We start from the raw sequence: 22423 nt of genomic DNA, 5'->3' as shown, positions 1-22423 counted from the left end.
GTGAATGTAAAAGCATGTATTGGCTAGGTTTGACTGACCGTTGGACCGTGTGTGGGTTCGATGATTTAGGAGTGAAATGAGATGCGATGCGGGTGCGGAGGGCGCTCCGCGCGGCCCGCGCTCGTCCTCTTTACCGTTTCACCCACGCCAGGTACGACACTCTCCAACAGGAGCCTCGTGTGGCGGATGGGGGTCGTGCGTTTAGGTTCATGTTTATTTATGATGTACTTAATAATTATTGAAATGTATAGTACTGTGCAAAAGTATTGACCCGCTCAGATTCCTTCATGTTGTGCTTCCAAAGCGCCGGACTTTCTAATATTTTTGATGTAGTCATAAGGGAAAATGTCTCTCATATGTTTTGACTCCAGTTCCTGTACCTGAGCGGTTTCAGAGGAAGGTGTGCTGTTTGTTAAGCCACTCAGTGACCTGTGAATCATTCAGGCATTAAAAATAATAACTTTTTACTTTTAAGTATGAATCAGTGAGAAACAGGTGCAGATGATGACAGATGATCAGGACGGCGATTAGTATACTGGTGACGCCGAATGCTGCTGTTCTTACAAGGATAATAATTTTTTTTTTCCATTCGGAGCTTTTTGGGCGTCTTAACATACTTAAAAACTCATGAAAATCACCAGGCAGGTTGAAATCTGCGGATTGTTTTATATCTTAAACGAGTCACCCGCGATGATGCCTTAAACATGCTGAAAAGTGGTCAATAACTTTGTGAATGACATCATATAGAGTGACATCACATTGAGTGACATCACATTGAGTGACATTACATTGAGTGACATCATTTTGAGTGACATCACATTTAATGACATCATTTTGAGTGACATCACAGTGAGTGACATCACATTGAGTGTCATCATTTTCAGTGACATCACATTGAGTGACATCATTTTGAGTGACATCACATTGAGTGACATCACATTAAGTGACATCACCTTGAGTGACATCATTTTCAGTGACATCACATTGAGTGACATCATTTTCAGTGACATCACATTGAGTGACATCATTTTCAGTGACATCACATTGAGTGACATCATTTTGAGTGACATCACATTGAGTGACTTTACAGTGTGCTGCTTTTTTCCAGCACCTGCGGCTTTTAAAAGGTCTTCATATAAAACTATATTTCATTTTGATATCTTTAGGCACTTTTCAGTCTGTTGCAGTAAAAACATTTCTTCTTGTTTCTTTAATTTAATAATTAAATTTTATATAATATTAAGAAATGGTTGGTGGGAGCAAGATTTTTGCACAGTACTGTACGTGTTAGGAATTGTTATCCTCGGTCTTCTGCTCAGATTGAGTGTCTTGTCTGATGAACTGTACATTTTTCCCGACTGCATTACATTTCCCTCCCGTACCACAGACCTTCTCCACATCAGCATCAACTGATTATCTCTTAAACGGCTCTTCATGTTTAGTGCCTGGTTTGAGTCCACTTTTCGTGTGATCTGGGTCTCATGGTGCGCTTTCTTAATTCAGGTTGCTGCTCAAAATGCTGGTCTGCGATTGATCTACAATTTTTATCAGTTTCTTATCAGTAAAAAAAAAAACCTTGATGCTTGTGCACACATCTTCAGACTTTTATCACCATCACCACGAAAGCCTTCGCCAATAACGTCATGTCATGTCCTGTGGCTTTCCATGATTTTAGGCTTTTGCTTTTCAAAATCCATTTATGTCTTGATAGTGGGCTGAACACTAGACACACTGTGTTTATTTTAAACCAGTAATTTTTGCAGTATTGCTCAAGTTACAGTACATGACAGTAATGTGACCCGGCACATCAAATCAGGTAAAAAGTCACATTTTGGGTGATTTGAGTTCTCCATATATAAGCTCCATGTTGTCGTCATGTTTATGGCTGTATGATGTTTATGGCTGTATGATGTTTATGGCTGTATGATGTTTATGGCTGTATGATGTTCCGTTCCTGAGATATGGCCAGTGTAAATTTGTTTATGAGGAACGCCTTGGAAAGATAAATGTCGAAATCTTGTTTCTGGCATATTTAAAAAAGGTATCAAGAATCAGGGAACTCTCAGTTTTGATACTGTTTTTAGCAATACATTTTTTTTAAATGCATGTTTTTATATGGGAACTGAAGAAACCAGCTGGGACAGGGTTCAGTAAAGTGCTTTAAACAATCCTTAAGGTTAAAACTTTTCAATGATGTTAAAGGAACAGAAAGATAAGACTGATTTTTCCCGACATTAAAGATTCGATACGTTTCACCTACTGTGCAAAACTGACCTGTGTCTGACCTGATGTGCTCACGTATGAGGTTACAATTAATTATATGTATCACGTTTCATAGCTTTTCTAATAAACTGCTGGCAAAACAGTAATGTTTGGGGGAAAACAATTGTGCCGTTTAAAACAAGCTTTGTAAGTTTGTAATTCGATGGACTCGTCATACCGCTCAAGCCTAGTTACGGTCTCCCCCGTTCGCGACGTGTTTAAAGATCTCTTCAGAAATGCCGCAGTGCAATCAGGGTGTCAAAACAGGCTCATCAACACACTGGGACGTTACCTAGTGTCCTGACACACTTGTCTGCTTAATGACACTGGTATAAATAGCGTCCAATGAAGCGCTAACAAGCGAAGGGTCTTGTCACAGATTCCCTAATCGCTAACTGCAAATGAGAACCGAAACTCAAACCTGATCACAGAAATGTTCCTTTTTTTCCGCTTTTTATGATGTTAGGAATGTTTAAAAATGTTTATTGCGTGTCTTTAACATCATGTAGTTGTAGCCTACGTGTCTCAGCAACATTATAAGCTTCCCCAGTATTAAATGTAAGTCTGTAGTCTAGTTTCCACTGGAAAGTGGAAGAGAAATGAAACACACATGGTCTTGCTGTTACTGGAAAAATAACCAGCATCCTTCTTGGACCTGTCTTAAAACCGCTAAGATCTAAGACCAGCCCACTCCGAGCTCTCCGCCAGGTGCACCGTCACGGTTCTAGCTGAGTCGGCACGCATCTCAGGAAGTGACCTCGGAGCAGGTGTTTGCGGTGACTCGCAGACGTGCTACAAATAGCCCCCTGTGTCCTACATTCCATTAGCACACTTACACAAGTGGGTTTTTTGGACTCAGTCGGCGCCGGGCTCTGCTATTTGTCAGCGTAAGGGATGCCGTGACCCTCTTCCCATCTGTTCTCACTGGCCTGGTGTACCAGTGCTGCTGCTGCTGCTGCGTGAATGCTGATCAAGCGTCACAGTCGCCCTGAGCTCATCATTTCTTAATCTGCGTCTGGTAGATTCTCCATCCTTGTATCTGAGATGAGTCTTAACCATCAGATGATATCATCGGCGTCACTACGGTGTATTCGTGGTTATTTTTTTAACATTCCCAGTTCAAATGAAGTGGATTTAACATTAAAGGTGCGGTCAGTGTTTTTTGAATCAGGGTATTGTCTATCATTTGGTATTAGACTGTATCAGTAGCTCACGCAAAGAGAAATCAAACAACATGTAGTGCACTAATAATAACATACAGTATGATGATGATGATGATGTAGAACTGGTCAAAGATCAGGCACAAACAACATTAAAGATGCAGTAAGCTATTTTCAATTCAGATTTTTTGTTATACTTTCTATATTTATAGAACTACCCAACTAAACGCTGCTCCTCAGACAGCGCACTTTTAATTTAAGCTAAGGTAATCGACATGTAGTGCGCTATTAATCATGGATGATGTCCTGGAGGAATTAATGTTAAAGGTGCGTCAGTGATCTGTAACTTGTGGGAACATTTGACGAGGTTTCTTACATCCCCAAAGCTTTAACCGAATATCTGCTCTCAGGAGAGAGCCACGCCTCCAGTCTGGTTTTTCCCCTAGCGTTCAGAGTTAATAATAGCTAATCTAGGCAGGGCATTGTGGGCGTGGCTTTGGAGAGAAGACTAAGGACAAACTTGAGCATAATAAAGTTTAAAGGTGCAGTAAGCGGTTGTTGTTTCATGCCCGTGTTGTAATACTTGGTAAGGGTTTCATCACATTTACACATTTTAGGAAAAAAAAGAAAGAACATCCAGCCAATCAAAGCAAAGAAGCGTCTCTGGTTTTACTTCATTCTTAAGATGCATACTTTTTGTCTAATTTGCAATAGGTATTAGCATTTGATGTGCAAAAGGGGACGAGACATAAACAAGAATGAATTAGGAGGCAAACCTTATTGCTATGGGGTAAAACACAGACCATTTCCCAAAACACTTGACCCCCTAAAGTCTGGTTCATTTCGATCGATGAGAAGGCGTTTCATGTTTGGGAACTGTGCCAGAATCCACGTGAAAGGGGGTTAACGAGATCGCTAGCAGGTACTCGGATATGGATCGAGTCGATCGTATCTGATGGTGGTGGGAGGTGGATGAGACGTCATAAGTACCTTCAGCCTCTGAAACCATTCGCCAGAGTCATCCTCTGCCTTACACGGCTATAGCTGATGAAGTAGGTAGACGCGAGAGTGTCGATTTTGCCATTTTTCATCGCGAAGCAACTAGGCACATACTGCCACCTGCTGTACCGGAGGTTGAATTACGCAAGCGTACCCGAGTACGGAGAAAAATGACAGTGTGAATGCTGGTCAACGGAGGAAGGGGGAAGCAAACGTTCTTGATACAAATCAACCGTTCCTAATGTGAAAACGTCCTTACCTGCCCATGTACCCCGAGTAGTGCAAAGTATTAATACACGTTTTTACCCTAGTCCCCGAGTAAAGTGTGCATAAGTGTGTGTGAATAGGGATTGTGCCACGTTCACTATATTTTTGATGAATGCGATTGAATTCTTGTAGTGCTGGAAATAATGATCCAGTGTGGATACTGTGTAATGCTTCACTGATGCTGTGCTAGTCAGTTGGCGCAGTGCATTTAGTAGATTACGCCACGGGTGGAGGATCTCTCTGCTGTATGTGTGTGTGTGTGTGTGTGTTCGTGTGTGTGGTGTGGAATACTAAAAGAGCCTGTAGTGTAGTGGAAAAGCGAATGAGGGGAGAAGACGGGTTTCAGCTTTCTCGCGTCAGTCTTCAGAAACACACTCTACACTTTATGAAAGAGGGCAGTCACATCCGTCATGCTCAGTCTAAACACGCTAAATATCTTCACCCACTCGGACTTCTTCTGTCCTGGTCCCAAGTCGTCTCTCTCTCTCTCTGTCTCTCTCTCTGTTAAACCCCTGCAGTTGGAGTGGTGCAGTAAATTCTTCTTTAACACCAGCTATGAGCTTATCGAGAAGCCTGCAGCTGGACCATATACATTGTGATGAATTACCGTATGTTCTCTTTACCGTTATTGCAGCAGGCGTTGCCAGAACATTGCAGAGACGTTTCAGCCCTAACATTCCCTCTGTGTTCCAATAATGCAAAGGAACAAATCATCACTGTAGCAGATTCTAATACATCATAGCAAGGATAACGTTCCTGAAATAACTTTCCCTCGATATTCTGGTAGCGTTGCAAGGCTAACAGTCTGTCAACGTTTTAATAACATTGTAAAGCAAACCTCAGTTGCTTTAGAAAGTTGTGAGCCTTTTCCAACGATAATGTTACTCCAATGTTCTAGCAGCGTTGTGAAACGTACTATTATAGTGTTTTTTTTTATTTCAATTTTTATTGTAGGAAACGTTCAAAGCTAACATTCTCTGAATGTTCTAATAATGTTATAAAACAAACCATATTACAATTGCAAAAATAACAATCTCTCAACCTTCTTCTAAATATGTTGTGATGCGAACCGGTGTAAAAGTAGATGTTTGAAAAAGTTGCAGAAGTGATTCAAAATAACATTATTGTAATGTTCTAATAACAGTGGTGTTATCTCAGGAGTACATCGTGGCACATACACACACACACACATTCTTATTCACTATATTGCACTACAGGGCAATTTGGGAACGCTGGAAACCGGTGGACCCAGAGGAAACCACCAGGCATGGGGAGAACATGCCAGCCCATAAAGCACAGGATCGAATCCGGACCCTGGAGGTGCAAGGCGACAGTGCTAACCACTACGCCAACGTGCCGCCTAACAGGGCTGTTGTAAAGCTGTAGATGTTATTACAGTAAACCTTCTTATAATGTTACAAACGCATCCCAAAAATAACATTCTAATAACATTGTCAAGCCATGCATTACTACAGGAACGTTCTGAAGACAACGTTCGCACAACATTCTGATATCATTAGGAAGCGATGTATTAACTGCAGTAGGTGTTTTCAGCAAGTTGGTGGAATGTTCCAAAGAAAATGTTCCCTTAAATGTTCAAGAAACAAATTATTATTATTGTTATTGGTACTGTTATTACAGTAGATTATTACATACAAAACTAACATTCCCTCAACCTTTTGAGCAGAGGAGCACAGCAGGAACCTTCTCAATAATAACTGTTCCTCAAAGTACTGAAAATGTTTTAAGAACATTGGGAACGCTGCAGAAATGTTGCAAAGGCAACGTTCCCTCAACAGTCTGATAAGATTGTGAAACAAACCTAAACAGCGATTATAGTCCAGACGGCTTTTGGAATGTTGATGATTCTAAACGTTACATTCTTCCAATGTTTTAATACCGTTGAGAAACAAGCAGTTCTTCTTTTTTCTTTCTTGTTTAACGGCGGTTGGAATCCAGTAGGTTCCATGATCTCCAACTCTAGGTCTCATTCTCCATCATCTCCTAGCCTCCCAGTGCTGACTTTCCAGTCCAGACTTCCTTAAAATCATCTAATGCTTCCTTCCCCGACCTTGTCTTGACTTGTTTTGTGTCTTGAACTCTTTATTCGGCACTTCCAAACGCTCGACCCGGAAACTCGACCCGTTTCCTTTCAGACATCCAGCACAAATGGTTATTACAGGAGATCTGTAGAAAAATAACGATCCCAGAACGCTCTAATAATTTTGTTAGGTCGAACCTTTTTTAGCAGCGGATGCTTTCGGGAACATTGCAGAAACGTTCCAGAAGACTACATTCGCTCGATTTAATACAGTTCTTTTTACAGCAGCTGTCTGCGGTGATTCCAATGAATCCCTATCAGGCAATAAAATTATTATTTTTTCTTTTTTTCTTTAAATCAACTATGCAACCATAATTAAGGCAAAAATTCAAAAATGAGTCGCATAGACAAAGAAATAGCACTGATACATATGACCACGTGTTTTTTATGTTTTTGGTTGTTTCTATGAACAATAATACAAGCATACACGCCCTCCCAAGACACACACACCATTAGTGACATCACTGGTAACAGTGTCTCAGCGATGTCCAGCAGCGACTTGACAATTTTTAACAATGTTTAAAATGTTGTGAAACACATGACGGTTAATGGTCCAGCTCCTGTCATATAAACTGAATAAAGCACTCTGTGTGCGGTTATAAGAACCCAATCAACTTGGGTCAGGAGTCGTGTGTGTAACCGCACGTACTGTCGAGCTCCTGTGTGTGTGTGTGTGTGTGTTGTGTACTCTCTCACCCTCTCCATGACAGGGATGAGTCAGTATTAATAACATTTTTAAATATCCAAAGGTCACATCAGAGGAGGTGCAGACACCCAGACGTCAACACGACCACATCACAAACACACACCAGTTGGCCGACTGATGACTGACTGATGAAGTCCTTTCATTTGGGCCAGTTGATGGGGATCATCTGATTTGACGCCTGCTGTTTTCCTCGTAGTCCGACAGGCTTTACTCTGGATTATGCTCGGTCTTAATAAGCGTGAATACTTCACAGAGCTTCTCGCATCTCCGCTGGCGTACCACAATGTCGCATTTGTTAATTTAATATCAAATTATGTAATGCTTACATCGTCCAGTAAACTACAGTACACGCAGTACAAATTGGCGACTTTTTTGATCTGAGCATCGTTTTTAATTTGAAAACACTCCACCAAACACAACCACAGAAACTTCCAGCCAACGCTTAAAGAAAAAAGAGATACAGTGGTACCTCATCATATGCAAGAAATTCGCCTCGGCATACGAAACAGTCGCAGCGAGCCGAGCCGAACTGGACGCTGGTTAAGTTGCGCATACGTCTGGGAGCTGTTCAAAACTTCAAAAACTTGTTCAGAAGCGTCAATGTAAAGCCAAGTGAAGCGTGTACTTTTTTTTCTTTCTGCATTTTGTTCAAGATTTAGTGATCACTCAAATGTACACTAAAGCACATGTTTTCGTAGCCTTCTCAAACAGCTTTCCTAACGCTATGTCAAGCGTTAGCATGTTATATGTGTGTTGCGTACAGGACGTCTCAACACGAAGGTCAAATCAGGTCAGATGGAAGATACAGCAAATCTAAAGCATTTTCCTCAGCTGAGTATTAACCGTACACAAGTGTGTGTGCGCAAAAATGTCGTAGTGTGTGACGTTCTGCACCACATCATCACTGTTTTCATACTGAACTTTATTGTTCAAATGCCTGCTGGGGAATCACCCAACATTCCTACAGTAAACACTTGTTTCGGTCCGCGGTCTCGTGATGTGGCCTCTAGAAACTGTTAATCAAAATAATATAACGAAAACTAAAGCAACTCAGTACGTTTTCTTTTTATACAGAGAGATACCATAACGTACCATGTAGACGGGGTATGTTTGAAATTAAAATAAATAAATGGAGTTTGCATGTTCTCCCTGTGCTTGGTGGGTTTCCTCCCGGTTCTCCGGTTTCCTCCTACAGTCCAAAGACATGCAGTTTAGCCACGAGTTAAGTGGCGTTCAAGTGGCGTTCCCAAATTATGTCTAGTGTGTAAATAGGCATGTGAGTGTATATGTATATATATATATGTGTGTGTGTGATGGATTGGCGGCCCGTCCAGGGTGTACTCCACCTCATACCCTAAGTCTCCTGGGATAGGCTCCAGGCCCCTCGCAACCATGTGTACAGGATAAAGCGATATAGACGATGAGTCAGTGAGTGAAGGCGTAAAAGTGATGGACATTTACAGGAGACTTCACGCACAGTATAGCAATAAAACGTGTGAAAAAAGAAATAAAAAAGGGGGTTTCTTAATGAATGCAATGAAACCAATTCCGTGGATCCTGCTGAGAATTTTTTTTCCTTTCGCTAAACTCCCGTGTGTGTATGTGTGTGTGTGTACTACACAAGGCATGTTTACTCATCAGATCATCATTCGTCAGTGGAAAATTATGAAGGTTGTGACAGGAAGGCTGGAGTAGCGGAGGAGGAGTGTGGTGAAGCTGAAACGGAGAGGCAGCATGAAAGGGAATGAAAACCAGGTCACTGTGATACTCCGAGTGAAGAGAAAATAGAAAGAAGTGAAGTAAAAAAAGAAGTAGGAAACGATAGTAAACGTTGATCTGTTATTATGTAAGGAATACGGGGGGAGGGGGGACAGGACAAATAATCAGTGACAAACGCAGAGTTTATGTTTTGAAACCTGAAATGAATAATATTCTACACAAATGAAAGAAAGGTTGTGTCTGTACGTTGGTCAGAACTTGCTTTTTCAATGATATCTTTACGTTTTATACTTTGGAGGACCGGAAACTGTCTGTATGTCTGTATGTCTGTCCAGCCAGATTTTGTCACAGCATCACACAAAACTGACTGGAAAGAATTTGATGAAACCTTGGCAGCTCTTATGTATTCGCCTGAAGTTGAACCTCCACCAGAAATTAAGTCTAAATGTTGACGCTATGAGCTATGTGCTAGATTATGTTACAGCATCCAGCGCTTTTGTGGATGAACATAGTGGTTAGGGTTGGCGTGGCAATACTGTGGGTGTCACTCAACAGAGCCAGTCAACACGACAGTTTACTGTGTACAGATAGAGCATGTGGACGACATAGAAACGACCATAATGCACCTACATCATGATGCAATCCTCCCGAAACGGCTGAGGTAAGGGTGTGTAAAATACCTGAACTGAGAGCCCAGTGTTATAAGCAATAATCAAAATGTTGAGTAGAAGTAAAGTTTTGAGCGGCCAGATTTTGTCACAGCATAACGTAGAGCATAGAGGGCCAGGGGTAGCTCAGTGGTTAAGGCATTGGACTACGGTTCGGAAGATCCCGGGTTCAAACCCCACAACCATCAAGTTGCCACTGTTGGGCCCTTGAGCAAGGCCCTTAACCCTCAGATGTATAATGAGATAAAAATGTAAGTCGCTCTGGATAAGAGCGTCTGCCAAATGCCTAAATGTAAACAACGCAAACATATTTAGATATCTGCGTAAATGCGATGTTATGAACAGTTATTTACATAGTTGTTTATTTACTACCTGTCTCCATTTTTGTGCCCCGAACACGTAAATACGTTCTCACGTCCAACAATGTAGCCTTTCCAATAAAGTGACACTGCAGAATCCTTCCATACCAGAGACTACATATTGTTATTTGATAAATAACAACATTGATATTTTGTGACGCATATACTGGACAAATCGCTGTGAATGCACTGTTGCTATGGAAACAATATCAAATTCGAACAGGTTTATCGATATAAACCTATGATTTATAAAAACAGAAGAAAACAAATCACCTTGTAACCAACCGGATTTGAGAATTCAAGAGTGCTGCGGCATGAAGGTAATTAATACGCTGTCACGTTATAAAGTTACCGCTCCGTCCCCCCGCCCCCTCCCCCCGTTCTGCGCCGTGGATTTCCTTTCCCGTTCTTGTTTGCTCCTGTCCTGCGTCACAGCCCTCTCCCGCTGCACCCAAAATCCACTCTCGTGTTTGCAGCCCTTGTCATACGGACGCGCTTAAACACCCTGTCTGAATGATTTATAGAAGCGTTTACCGAGCCGCAGCCCGAGCCTTCGTTTTAATTACAGCCGGGGATCTAGTATCAAACGCGAGAGGATCTGTCCCTCAAGATTGCGTTGGTATTGGTGGGTTTTTCAGACAGAGGAGTGCTGAGTATGTGTGTGTGTGTGTGTCGGTGTGTAGACTCCATCCTGCTGCAGTCGTGTTTGGAGGGAATGTTTAAACTTGCTGCAGTGAGCCTCAGAGCGATGCGGGCGCCGCTCTTGTCAGAGACGAGACGAGGCTGCAGAGGAGCGCGAGTGCTCACGTTAACACTTCTTACCTCCATTTCTTTGCTAAATGCACCGCTTTGTACTTTTTACGATTCGACAAAATATAACACTGGTCAAACACCGCAATCTTAACGTGGTCTGCTGTTTGCTTGCGTGCGCCATTCGGTGCTGCTGTGTCGGCACATCCTGTGGTCCGGCTTGAGCAAGCAATCAAACAGAAATAGCAAAAACAGTCAAAAGCAAATAGAGGACAGGAGAGGACACCCCCCATGCGCCGAGATGAGCAGCTGTGGGTTTAGAGTGCAAATGATAAAAATGATCAAACCAGCATTCAAATGATAAGAAATCTTCCAAGAGTTTGAATGACAGTATGTGATGTCGTATGTTTACGAAGCTTATGGATAATAATAATAATAATAATAATAATAATAATAATAATAATAATAATCACTCTCTCACTTTATCGTCTGTACCACTTTATGACCTGGAGCCTATCCCAGGATACAGGAGACTTAGGGCAAGAGGCAGGGTGCACTCTGGACAGGGTGCCAATCCATCACAGGCAATTTGGGAACGCCAATCAGCCTAACCTGCATGTCTTTGGACTGTGGAACCGGAGTACCCAAAGGAAACCGAAGTGCCGAGGTGGAATTCGAACCTGGATACTAGAGGTGCAAGGCGACAGTGCTAACCACTACATCCCTGTGCCGCTTATTAATAAACACACTTTTGTTTAGCGGAGTACATTTACCCCTTTTCTCACTGCCTGTTCAGGATGTGAGTACTGCACCGCAGTGCTCGGTACATAGAGCAGCGGTAGTGATGGCGAACCCCCACTGTGTAACCAGGGCCTGACATGTTGAGATGTGCGATGTGTGTAACACGCGTTGGGGTGGTTTAAACTACAGTAAACAGTTAGTAGCTCACATATCGATACATCTTATAGAGAGTAGATCAGATGTACACGCCACACTTAATTAGTGGTAGGCTGGTAGGTAGTGCATCAAAAACAATGAACTGAAGAATCAGCCGAGATTGAGACTGGTATCGAAGTACACTGCCAGTTAAAAGTTTGGAGACACCTTATAATTTCATGGTCTTTCCTGATTTTTATTTCTTTCTACGCTGTAAAACAATATTGAAGGCGTTTAAACGAAATAGACAATAATCTCCTTTAAAGAGTTGATATTGAGATGTATATCTGCTACTTCTGCTCCGTAAAGCCTTTATGTTGGCTCTAGTCTGAGGTGCTGTTTGTTATTAATTGGTGATTTCTGAGGCTTGTGACTGTAAATGAACTTCTCCTCTTCAGCAAAATCCTGTCTTTTGTGTTCTGATTGGTTACAAAAATTTGGTCTCATCTATGGCCGGCTTGGTCGCCAGAGCTGTGACATTTGAGCCAATCCAGGAGCATGAAGGGGCAGCAGGTATTTTAGCGCAGTTACTGTAAGCACCATATCAGCATACACGGCTAGCAAAAGCATCTCAACATAATGTCTGACGCAAATGGTAAATGTCTACTAGACACCGAAGCTGTTGTATTAAACATCACGCTTTCATGACTGAGGAACCCTGGGGTGTGACTTAAAAGCAGACAGTAAGGTGGCTAATTCATCTGTTCTGTGTAAATTACCAAACGCAAATGAAGGTAGTATGTTGATGGCGCCTTCTTCACGGCTTTTTAGTTTGGGGTAAAAGTGCCAACTAAGAATAGAAGAACTGGTGTGAGTTAATTTTCTATAAGGAGAGTTTTATGGAAGGAGTCTCCCATGTCATTTGCTGCTATTGTACCAGTTTGTCACGTGGACGTTCCACAAACGGTTAAAAAATCTGGCATGGTGCTCTTTTACATGCAAAAAAATTGCAATTTTTGGCTAGTTGGTGTGGTCTTACTTCTCAAATAGGTAAGAACCTTCCATTGCATAATTACTGCCGTGGATGATATTTTTTTTCCTGATGGCACAGACGGGTTACAAGACGACGATGCCAGGATTCATCAGGTTTAGAGAGCATTATTCAACATTATTTTCATACACGGATTGGCAACCGCAGAGACCAGACCTTAACTTCATAGAGAATCTTTAGGATGTGCTGGAGAAGACATTACTCAGCAGTCTGACTCTTCCATCATCAATACAAGACCTCGGAGAGAAATTAATGCGACTCTGGACTGAAATAGATGATGTGACAACGAATGCATAAGCTTATCGAAACAATTCCACGTCGAATACGTTCCATAATCAAAGCAAATAGTACTCTGTGAGTGTGTGACTTTTTTTTTTTTTTACTGGGCAGCGTACATTTCTGATACATGGCAGCCAAATGTCCCACATTTACACCCAAGCAGGCTCAAACTAAACATGGCAAAGGTGGCTGATGGTCATAATTAATGCATGAGGGCTGGTGATTGTGGACTCGCGCTCTGCTGGGGTGATTGTGCTGACTTGGCTGCTGGATGATCAGAGACATGAGTCAGCAAGCTGTCAGTGGTGCTGATACTTTAGTTATCTTTGAAAGTCGACTGCCGTAGGACAGGATGACTGAAGGGATGTCCATCATGGCTGGACTGTTCTAAAGATTTCCAAACCTACTTTAATTTATGAGAATAAAGGTTCAGTTGTTCTTCTGTCACTGATCTATCTTTGTTACAGAGACTGTCCTGGGAACACGGTGCACGAAGAAAAAGTACGGCAAGTCTGTCCAACTCAGGGCACTGACCCCACCCCTTTCCCCGTTTTCTTTCTCATTTGGTCTTGACCAATTCCCAGACAAGGCTAGCAGGTGATTCCTCTGAGCCATGTCAAGCCAGACAACCATAAGCTGGGTAACATGCTCTAAGGAAAGTGCTATCCACCCTCTACCACATACATGACCTTGTAGATACCTACAGTATGATTGGCTGTAGATGGTCTGATTGACAGGAAGACAGAAAGGATGCAAGGCTGTGGCATCACCGGGATTCAGACTTGTGTCATGACTCCTTTTTATTGAAGTTGTCAGAGGGCTCAACCCCTTTGTTCCTGCTGAGACCAGCACACCAGGTGCAGAAGGTTTAGAGCAGAGGTTTTAAACCCTGGAAGGTTAAAAAATAAGGCTGTTTTTCTTTTTTAACAGACTATATTTTTAAATATTCTATTGATTAATACTAAGAAGAGTGGAAATGAGATTTGAAATGGATATGTTTCAGTATTATTTTTGATAATATTTTTGAGTATTATGTCACCTTTCTCTCCTGCGACTGGTGAGTAAGAATGTATGAAGTTCCTGCATGAGTTCCGCTGCTTTCTGTTCTTTAAACCTACAATTTTTTAGACCCTTGCATCCAGTGGAAAAACCTCATGAATGCTTGAAGAGTTTAATTAGAAAATAGAGGAAAATTCAAGACAGAACGAACCCTTTAACATTCCCGTTGGCACAAAGCAATGGCACTGACAGCAAGTTCTATAATAGCCAATAATAGCTTTTTCCATACGGCTGAGATGTTTACAAATAAACAAACAAATGAATAAATAACTGTTTAAAGCACAAATGTTTCTGGGCATTAGATGCATTTTTTTGCAATATGCTATGAAGCAATATGGATAGTGCATTAATTAAAGGCACAGCAACAGTGATATCTCAGAATACCATTGGGCCATCCGAGTGGTGGATGTGACTCAATCATGGTAACCTCAAGTCATAGTATAATGACGTGTCATAGTGATTATAGCGATATTGAATACTGTATATAGTGACTCAAAATGTGCTCTACCAAAAGGTTGAATAGAACGTTTTATATATATATATATATATATATATATATATATATATATATATATATATATATATATTATAGGATTATAATAAGATTATTATTATTTTTTTTATTTAGGCCTAAATACTGTTGTTGTGGTTTATTGGTTGTTAATTATAAATATGTTTTTACCAAAGAAAAGTAAATGAGTAAAATTGTCTAGAAATGACTTTAGTGTTTTATATCTGGTTTCTTGTAAATGTTGTAAATAAGGGAGTATTGGATTTATTCAATTAAAATCAAAGGCAAGTTTTTAACTTGTTGCCGTGCATATCTTTGGTTTTGGTTGAACCAATCACATGTAATGTAAGCTGTTTAGCTGAGCTGAAGGATGCTCATCAGACCGGGGATTAGACTAGCTACAGTACAGCGTTATTTAATTCATCCTTTAATTTTCATTTCATTTACAGCAAATCGTCATGGTAAAAAAAACGACAGTGAAAACAAGAAAGTTTTAAAAACAGCTGGACTTCTGAAGCCCCTTCTAAAGTTTATACAACACGAAAGTGACCAATCTCGCTTCCCGAAAAATTTCAAGTTGCTAACTTCAGCCGTTTTGGAAAATGGCCTAATGGTATACTGTCTCGCTTCAAATAATAATCATTTAAAATAAGAAGTACTTATAGTTCTTTAGTAGTATTGATATTAAAATTGGTGTAAGATTCTAGACCCATCTGGCCAATAAAAATTGCTGTTTAAAATATATTTCAGAAACCTACTGTAAAAATCTGTAGTGTCCGTAACCATGTCAAATTCAAGTCGCAACATCGGAACATTTTAGCATTTTAGAATAATACACTTTTTCAGGTTTATGTCTCTCCGTGTGAAATCTGAATTAGACAAGTTTCATCTGAATGACAGTTAAAGTTGTTGAAAGATTAAAATTTTAAAAAGTTACTGACACTACGGACATCAAAGGGCATGAAATTGAGTTTAGCCAATGTTTCTTTTTGTCTTATAAAAGTGTACAGTAAATGTGTATGTATATTAACAAAAAGCGAATCATGGAATAAAAAATAGTGTCATATAATCCTTTGTGAAAATGTACGTGTTATACTTACTGTAGGTGAGACACTTTTTATCACCGATACCACATTTGAGTCGTTAGAACTGATCTTTTCATCTTTTACATGACGGCCCCGAACTATGCTGTCACAAACACGTGACACTTATATATTTATAAATCATTTTCTAAACATATTGCCAATGAATTCGCACAACTCCAGTGTCCTGCTCGAGGAAAATCATTAACACGGATGAAATCGCCCATAAAAAAACAAACAAAAAAACCCAAAACACTTACATTCATTTGCTTGTGCAAATCAAAGTCTCTGTCTAACACGACAAATATTTATGATTTTGGGATGAATATTAATAAGACGTGTGAATCTCAGACTTTTGGCATTTGCGTATCTGGAGCTCGGCTGTATCTGGAGCAGGCCGCGTGTGTGGCGCGAGAGTGATGTCGGGCGCGGAGATGAGATGGGCTGGTGAAAAAAAAAAAATTAGTTCATGCTAATCGGGTTGGGGAATTGGTTTATTCTCCCGGGACGCCCCGAGTGCTTCATTTTCACCGCTGCTCGTCCGATCACCAGGGGATCGACCTGACTGCTGCTATTCGAGAAACGTCCTTAAAGATGGGACTTTATAGGTGCTTTATAGGTGTTAAACCCTGGTGTCTTTACTTAACCGTGTGTGTGTGTGTGTGTGTGTGTGTGTGTGTGTGGTTTTTTTGTTTGTCCTCCTGTATTACAAAAAAACTCATAATGTAATTGATGGCGTGGTAGCTGTGGGGAAGAAAAATGAGAAATGGACAAAATGGAAAAATGTGAAATGCTGCATTAAAGAAATTGCTGTTGGGGGTCTGGGCACGTGTGTGGTGTGTGTGTGTGTGTGTGGTGTGTGTGTGTGCATGTGTGTAATCGAATGCCAGGACAGTCAGAGACGATCCAATTATTGATTTCCGGTGATAGGAGGGGATAAAAGACAGGGACGGGCTCGCACCGGCTGATCGATGCATTAAAGTCTGACATGACAGCTCTGATTTCAGAACCCTGGCACCGCACCACATCACATCCCGCTATCACACAATCACACACACATATATACACACACACTGCCGGAACGCTTCCTCTGTCTCACTTCCTCCCTCTTTATAACCTCGGTCTCTGTTTATTTCTCTCGCTGTCCGTCTGTCATCCTCCTGTCATAACCGTTTTAAACAACTTAACCTGGAAACTTTTTTTTCTCCCCCTTGCGTCATGCCCCCGTTTAAAAATGCGCCTCTTTAAGCTCCGCCTTCTTTTCCTCCCCTCCCTTTCCCTTTTATTTTCCTTTTTCTCAGAGGTGTTTTCCTTGTTTCTGTGCAGTGGCGTTTCACGGCTCATGACTCTCTCTCTCTCTCTCTCTCTCTCTCTCTCTCTTTTCACTGATCGTGGTATCTAGCGCTCTCTGTTGGCAGACTCATTTTTCAATTTTCTATTTTTCCATTTCCTCTGCAGCAGATGAATATCGGTCTCTCTCTCATGTACTGCACAAGTATACGCACCAGGTTGCAAAAAAGCTGCGACAAACGTGTGTTTTTTTGCATATTTAATATAAACACACACCCACTAACATACCCACATGTTACAGTACAGTGAAGATTTGACTTAAATTCATAAAGATCCAATGACCTAAAATTATTACAACCCTTTTCTAACCATAACTGGGTTCAACAGAGCTCTTCTTGACTCATTGACGTGATCATGTTCTTTTCTGTCTCTTTCTGAATCTTTAGTACGTGGCGTTCGGCTCCCTGTTCTTCATCCTCATCTCCATCTCGACGTTCTGCCTGGAGACGCACGAGGCGTTCAACACCATCTACAACCGCACGGAGAACGTGACGGTGGGGAACGTGACCCGCGAGGAAGTGGTGTTTGAGGTAGTGACGGACAGCTGGCTGACGTACGTGGAGGGCGTGTGCGTGATATGGTTCACCATCGAGGTGTTCACGCGCGTCATCTTCTGCCCCGACAAGGCCGAGTTCTTCAAGAGCTCGCTGAACATCATCGACTTCGTGGCCATCCTGCCCTTCTACCTGGAGGTGGCGCTCAGCGGCCTGTCGTCCAAAGCCGCCAAGGACGTGCTGGGCTTCCTGCGCGTCGTCCGCTTCGTCCGGATCTTGAGGATCTTCAAGCTGACGCGCCATTTCGTCGGGCTCCGCGTGCTGGGCCACACCCTGCGCGCCAGCACCAACGAGTTCCTGCTCCTGATCATCTTCCTGGCGCTCGGCGTGCTCATCTTCGCCACCATGATCTACTACGCGGAGAGGATCGGCGCTGATCCCGGTGACCCCACGGCCAGCGCGCACACCTCGTTCAAGAACATCCCTATCGGCTTCTGGTGGGCCGTGGTCACCATGACTACGCTGGGCTACGGCGACATGTACCCCGAGACGTGGTCGGGCATGTTGGTCGGCGCTCTGTGCGCCCTGGCTGGCGTGCTGACCATCGCTATGCCGGTGCCCGTCATCGTCAACAACTTCGGCATGTACTACTCGCTGGCCATGGCCAAGCAGAAGCTGCCCAAGAAGAAGAATAAACACATCCCGCGAGCCCCGCAGCCCGGCTCGCCCAATTACTGCAAGCCCGATGCTCTCGCCATGGCCACTGCCTCGCCGCACAGGATCATGGGTAACGTGCTGGGCGGGAGCATAGCGGGGGACTGCCCCCTGGCGCAGGAGGAGATCATTGAAATTAACAGAGCAGGTATGTTTGTGTGTGTGTGTATATGTGTGTGTGTGTGTGTGTATATTCTCATAAAGCCCTATTATGTCAGATACCTAAGATATGTCTATCTTCTAGCAGATGGTCTTGTCACAGCCGCGCTTGAAAGAGGACAGAAATGTAAATAAACCTGTAGACTATTATGAATCCTGCATCTAGAAAACTTCTGGTTCAAGAAAAAAAAAAAAAAACTTTTAACATCGCATCTAGTAGTTAAGTGTGTGTGTGTGCAGTCAGTCAGGGTTCGTCTTGATCAGCGTTACTGTTACCACTGATCATTTCTCTATAACAACACATCCCGAAGAGTTCCCTTCTTATTATACTACAGCACATGCTAACGTTCACTTCACACTATAAATGAGTTACATTAAAGGACCCATATTTCACCATTTCTTTAACAAGTTGACACGGGTCCCGAAGCTCCTCTAAAGTGTGTGAGTGTTAATTCTCCAGCTGAAAGGCTCGTCAGATAATGCAGCTTTTATACCTCAAACCTGTTTATTTTGTGTCTCCTCGAACTACTGTTTCAGTGCTGAGAACTAGGGGGCGGAGCTTTACTTCTATGATGTCATATCAGGAGGAAATATCGAATTGGGTTGATTTAAAAATAAAAAATGAAAAAGGATACGATTTAGGGAATATTTTATTCTTAAATGTTTGGAGGGCTACCTGGCCCTTCCCCTTCCCCCTACCCCTCCAACCAAAAGAGAAATGAGACACCCCTACCCCTTCACGTTAATGCGCCAAACGGAGGGGTAGGGCTAAGTGTAGGGGTAAGGGGTAGAATTGGGATTGGGATTTAATGTCTAAAAAAATGATAAAAAAACATGAATTTTGCATTGCAGGTAGCCTTTAAATATTATGAAACAGTAAATCAATATAATCAGTATATCAATGTAAAATACTATGAAAAATATTATGATTTTTTTTACCCCCTTATGTTATAGCCGCTATAAACAGTCCGTACTGTATCTCACTGACCTTGAAGCGACCTTTTGTGACTTTATTAAAGCAAGTAAAAAGCGCAGTAAAGCATAATAAAACTCCAGTCGTGACCAGTTAGACTTTCACATGCCTGTAAAATCCCAGTTTTAGCTTCTCTCCTGTTACTTCTCACACCGGAGACTCCTTCCCCGACCCTACATTGGAGAAAACGTCTCCACATTAACGTTTCCAGATGTGTTTGATGCACATCAGAGAGAGAGAGAGAGAGAGAAAGTTTATGCACCTTTAAATCCCTAAACTAACACTTTTGCGTCTGTCTGGACTTGTGTACACTGTACTCTACACTACAGGGTTTTATTCCAACACTATTCCAACAACCCCAGCCTTCCAGGAACTCCTTTAATAGCCCAAACGTTTAGAAATGTCTTGGAGCGAGATCAGGACTTTATGGCGGATGTGGCAGTAACTCCCAGCCGAGTTCCTGTAAAGTGCAGGTGGTGTTGGTGAATGATTGTGTGCACAGTTCACACAGACAGATGCGTCTCTACGGCAAGTTGGCGACAAGTTCTAGCTCGCTTTTCAAGGATCGGGCGCTGAATGTTCACGAGAAGGACTGTAGTGCGCTCCGAGCTTCACTTCTCTAAACATAAATCGCTTTAACACCATCGTTCACAGAAGAGTCCCGGTTTGACTCGAACGGCTCGTACTAAAGAGCTTTCTGTACAGTGTGATCATCATTACTGAAGAGGCTGGGAAAAAATGAGCATGATGTGGTGAGGCCGTGTGAAGAATAAAAGTGTGTGTGTGTGTGTGTGTGTGTATGAGACAGGATCTCCTTGCTGGAAAGGTGTGCTTTATATAAGTGGGCTTTTAAAAAGTTCTGCTTGTTAAGTTTGCATATAACCCTGGTGCAGTCCACACTGCTGCTTCACTGACCTGTCACGGAGCCTCTCTCTCTCTCTCTCTCTCTCTCTCTCTCTCTCTCCCTCTCTCTCTCTCTCTCTCTCCCTCTCTCCCTCTCTCTCTCCCTCTCTCTCTCTCTCTCTCCCTCTCTCTCTCTCTCTCTCCCTCTCTCTCTCCACCTCCCTTTCTTTCAGCCTACACACTGCGGCTGGTTTTATTCCTCCCAAGATTTCATCATTTGTTTTGCAAAGTTCACTTATTGCACATTTAATGGAAGCTTGTGTGTTCGAGGGTGTGAATTTTTACAGCTTGATAATATCTTAAAGTTTTTTTTTTTTTCTTAAGTAATTAGAATTCATTTTTTACTCCTTCCACAAACATCATTGAAACTCCTCAATAAGACGTAATGTCCTCATTTTCATCAGCGCACTGTTGAGTCATTCTGACTGGTCTGGGGGTGTTGATTAGTTTTCCGGGGGACATTAATGCGCTCGTCCTAATGCTGTATGATGAGACGCGAGTTACACAAGGAGAGTGGACTCTTCTTTTAAACAAGAAACTGTTATGATGGTGAAGGTGTCAGTAAGAGTGTCTCCAGTCTCCAGTGTCAGAGACAGTGGAGCAAAGACAGACAGGCGAGGGAACGACTACTTATATTGTTTCGTGGACGTTCCACAACATTTAATGTAGCTATAAATGGATGGAAAGTACATGATTCTATAAAAGGTTTATTATTTAATGTATGCAGTATCGCCGCTTCATCGCACCACCTCGGTTTCGATTATTTTCCTACAGCTGCATGTCCTGATTTAGTTTATATCTTATATTTTAAGATAGCTTTAAAAGAAGTTGGCGTAGTGGTAAACACTGTTGCCTCACATCCTCCAGGGTTGAGGATTCGAACGTCTAGTCTTAGTCTCAGCTGGTTTTCTTCAGGTACTCTGGTTTCCTGTACGAGGTGGTATCAAAAAGTTTCGAGACTGGTTTTGTAACACGCCAACAGATGGCAGCACAAGGCAGAGGGAGCACCGACCTTCACAAGTCGCTGCTACCTCTGAGGTCAGGGGTAGCTCAGTGGTTAAGACATTAGACTTATGAATTCGGAAGGTCACAGGTTCAAATCCCACGACCAAAGTTGTCATTGTTGCTCCCTTGAGCGACACCCATAACCTTCAACTGCTCAGATGTATAATGAGATAAAAATGTAAGTCGCTCTAAATAAGGACTTCTGCCAAAGTCAGTGTGCCAAAAGACATCGTCCTGGATGAGGAGATAAGGAGCCTGTGGGACTGGTGTTGTTCTGACCACCTGCATGACCACGTCTGCTATTTTATCACAGACAGCAAGACGCAAACAAGAAGAACATCACTGGAAGATTTGAACATGTGCTGTGTTGCTGCCAAGTTTGTCTCCAGGCTGATGAAGCAGAAGGAACATCACGTCGAAGTCTGCCAAGAACCCCGTCACCATGCCGTGGATTATTAGATGATTAACCTTGGGTGTGCGGGTACGACCCTGAGATGAAGCACCAGTCTTCACAGTGGAGGAGCCCATCATCTCCACGACCGAATAAAGGCCAGGCAGGGCCGCAGAGTGCATGCTCATCATCTGTCTCGACATTCGCAGCATTGTTCACCAAGAAACTCGTCCACAGGCTCCAGACCAGCAATAGCAAAGTTTACTGGCAGGTTTTAAGGCGTTTGGCGAAAGCAACCAGATCTGTGGCGTGCGAGTCTGGAAACTATTTGATACCTCCTCGTATTGGTCCCAGTGTCCTGTGATGGGCTGGCATTCCAGCTGTGGTGTCCTCCGCTTTGTCCCCTGAGCATCCTTCAACCCTAAAATGTAATGAGGATATATTTATAAAAAATTTTTTCCAAAATGATTTTAAATGCACCCAAAATAGCGTCCACTCTGTGCAGTACACGCCCTTGTCCGTCACATGAGCGCCATAACTTTCCACCTGTCAGTGCTGAGACCTCGGTGGTTGCAGGTGGTTCTG

The 22423-nt window shown here is 42.4% G+C and overlaps 1 protein-coding gene across 4 annotated transcripts in view; it reads left to right on the top strand.

The window, feature by feature from the left end:
* Positions 1-22423, top strand: part of kcnc3a (potassium voltage-gated channel, Shaw-related subfamily, member 3a) — a 111151-nt gene that overhangs the window by 54811 nt on the left and 33917 nt on the right. For all 4 annotated transcript variants that reach the window (XR_008365803.1, XM_053514748.1, XM_053514751.1 and 1 more), the window contains exon 3: positions 17586-18555. Coding sequence is in view for 3 of the 4 variants with exons in the window: in XM_053514748.1 (XP_053370723.1) it covers positions 17586-18555 (970 nt within the window). In the remaining variant the exon portion in view is untranslated. The remainder of the gene's footprint in view (positions 1-17585; positions 18556-22423) is intronic.

This window comes from Clarias gariepinus, chromosome 16 (assembly GCF_024256425.1).
Source record: "Clarias gariepinus isolate MV-2021 ecotype Netherlands chromosome 16, CGAR_prim_01v2, whole genome shotgun sequence".
In the NCBI taxonomy this organism is placed as follows: domain Eukaryota; kingdom Metazoa; phylum Chordata; class Actinopteri; order Siluriformes; family Clariidae; genus Clarias; species Clarias gariepinus.
The sequence above is the reverse complement of the archived record's forward strand: the minus strand, read 5'-3'. Positions and strand labels throughout refer to the sequence as shown.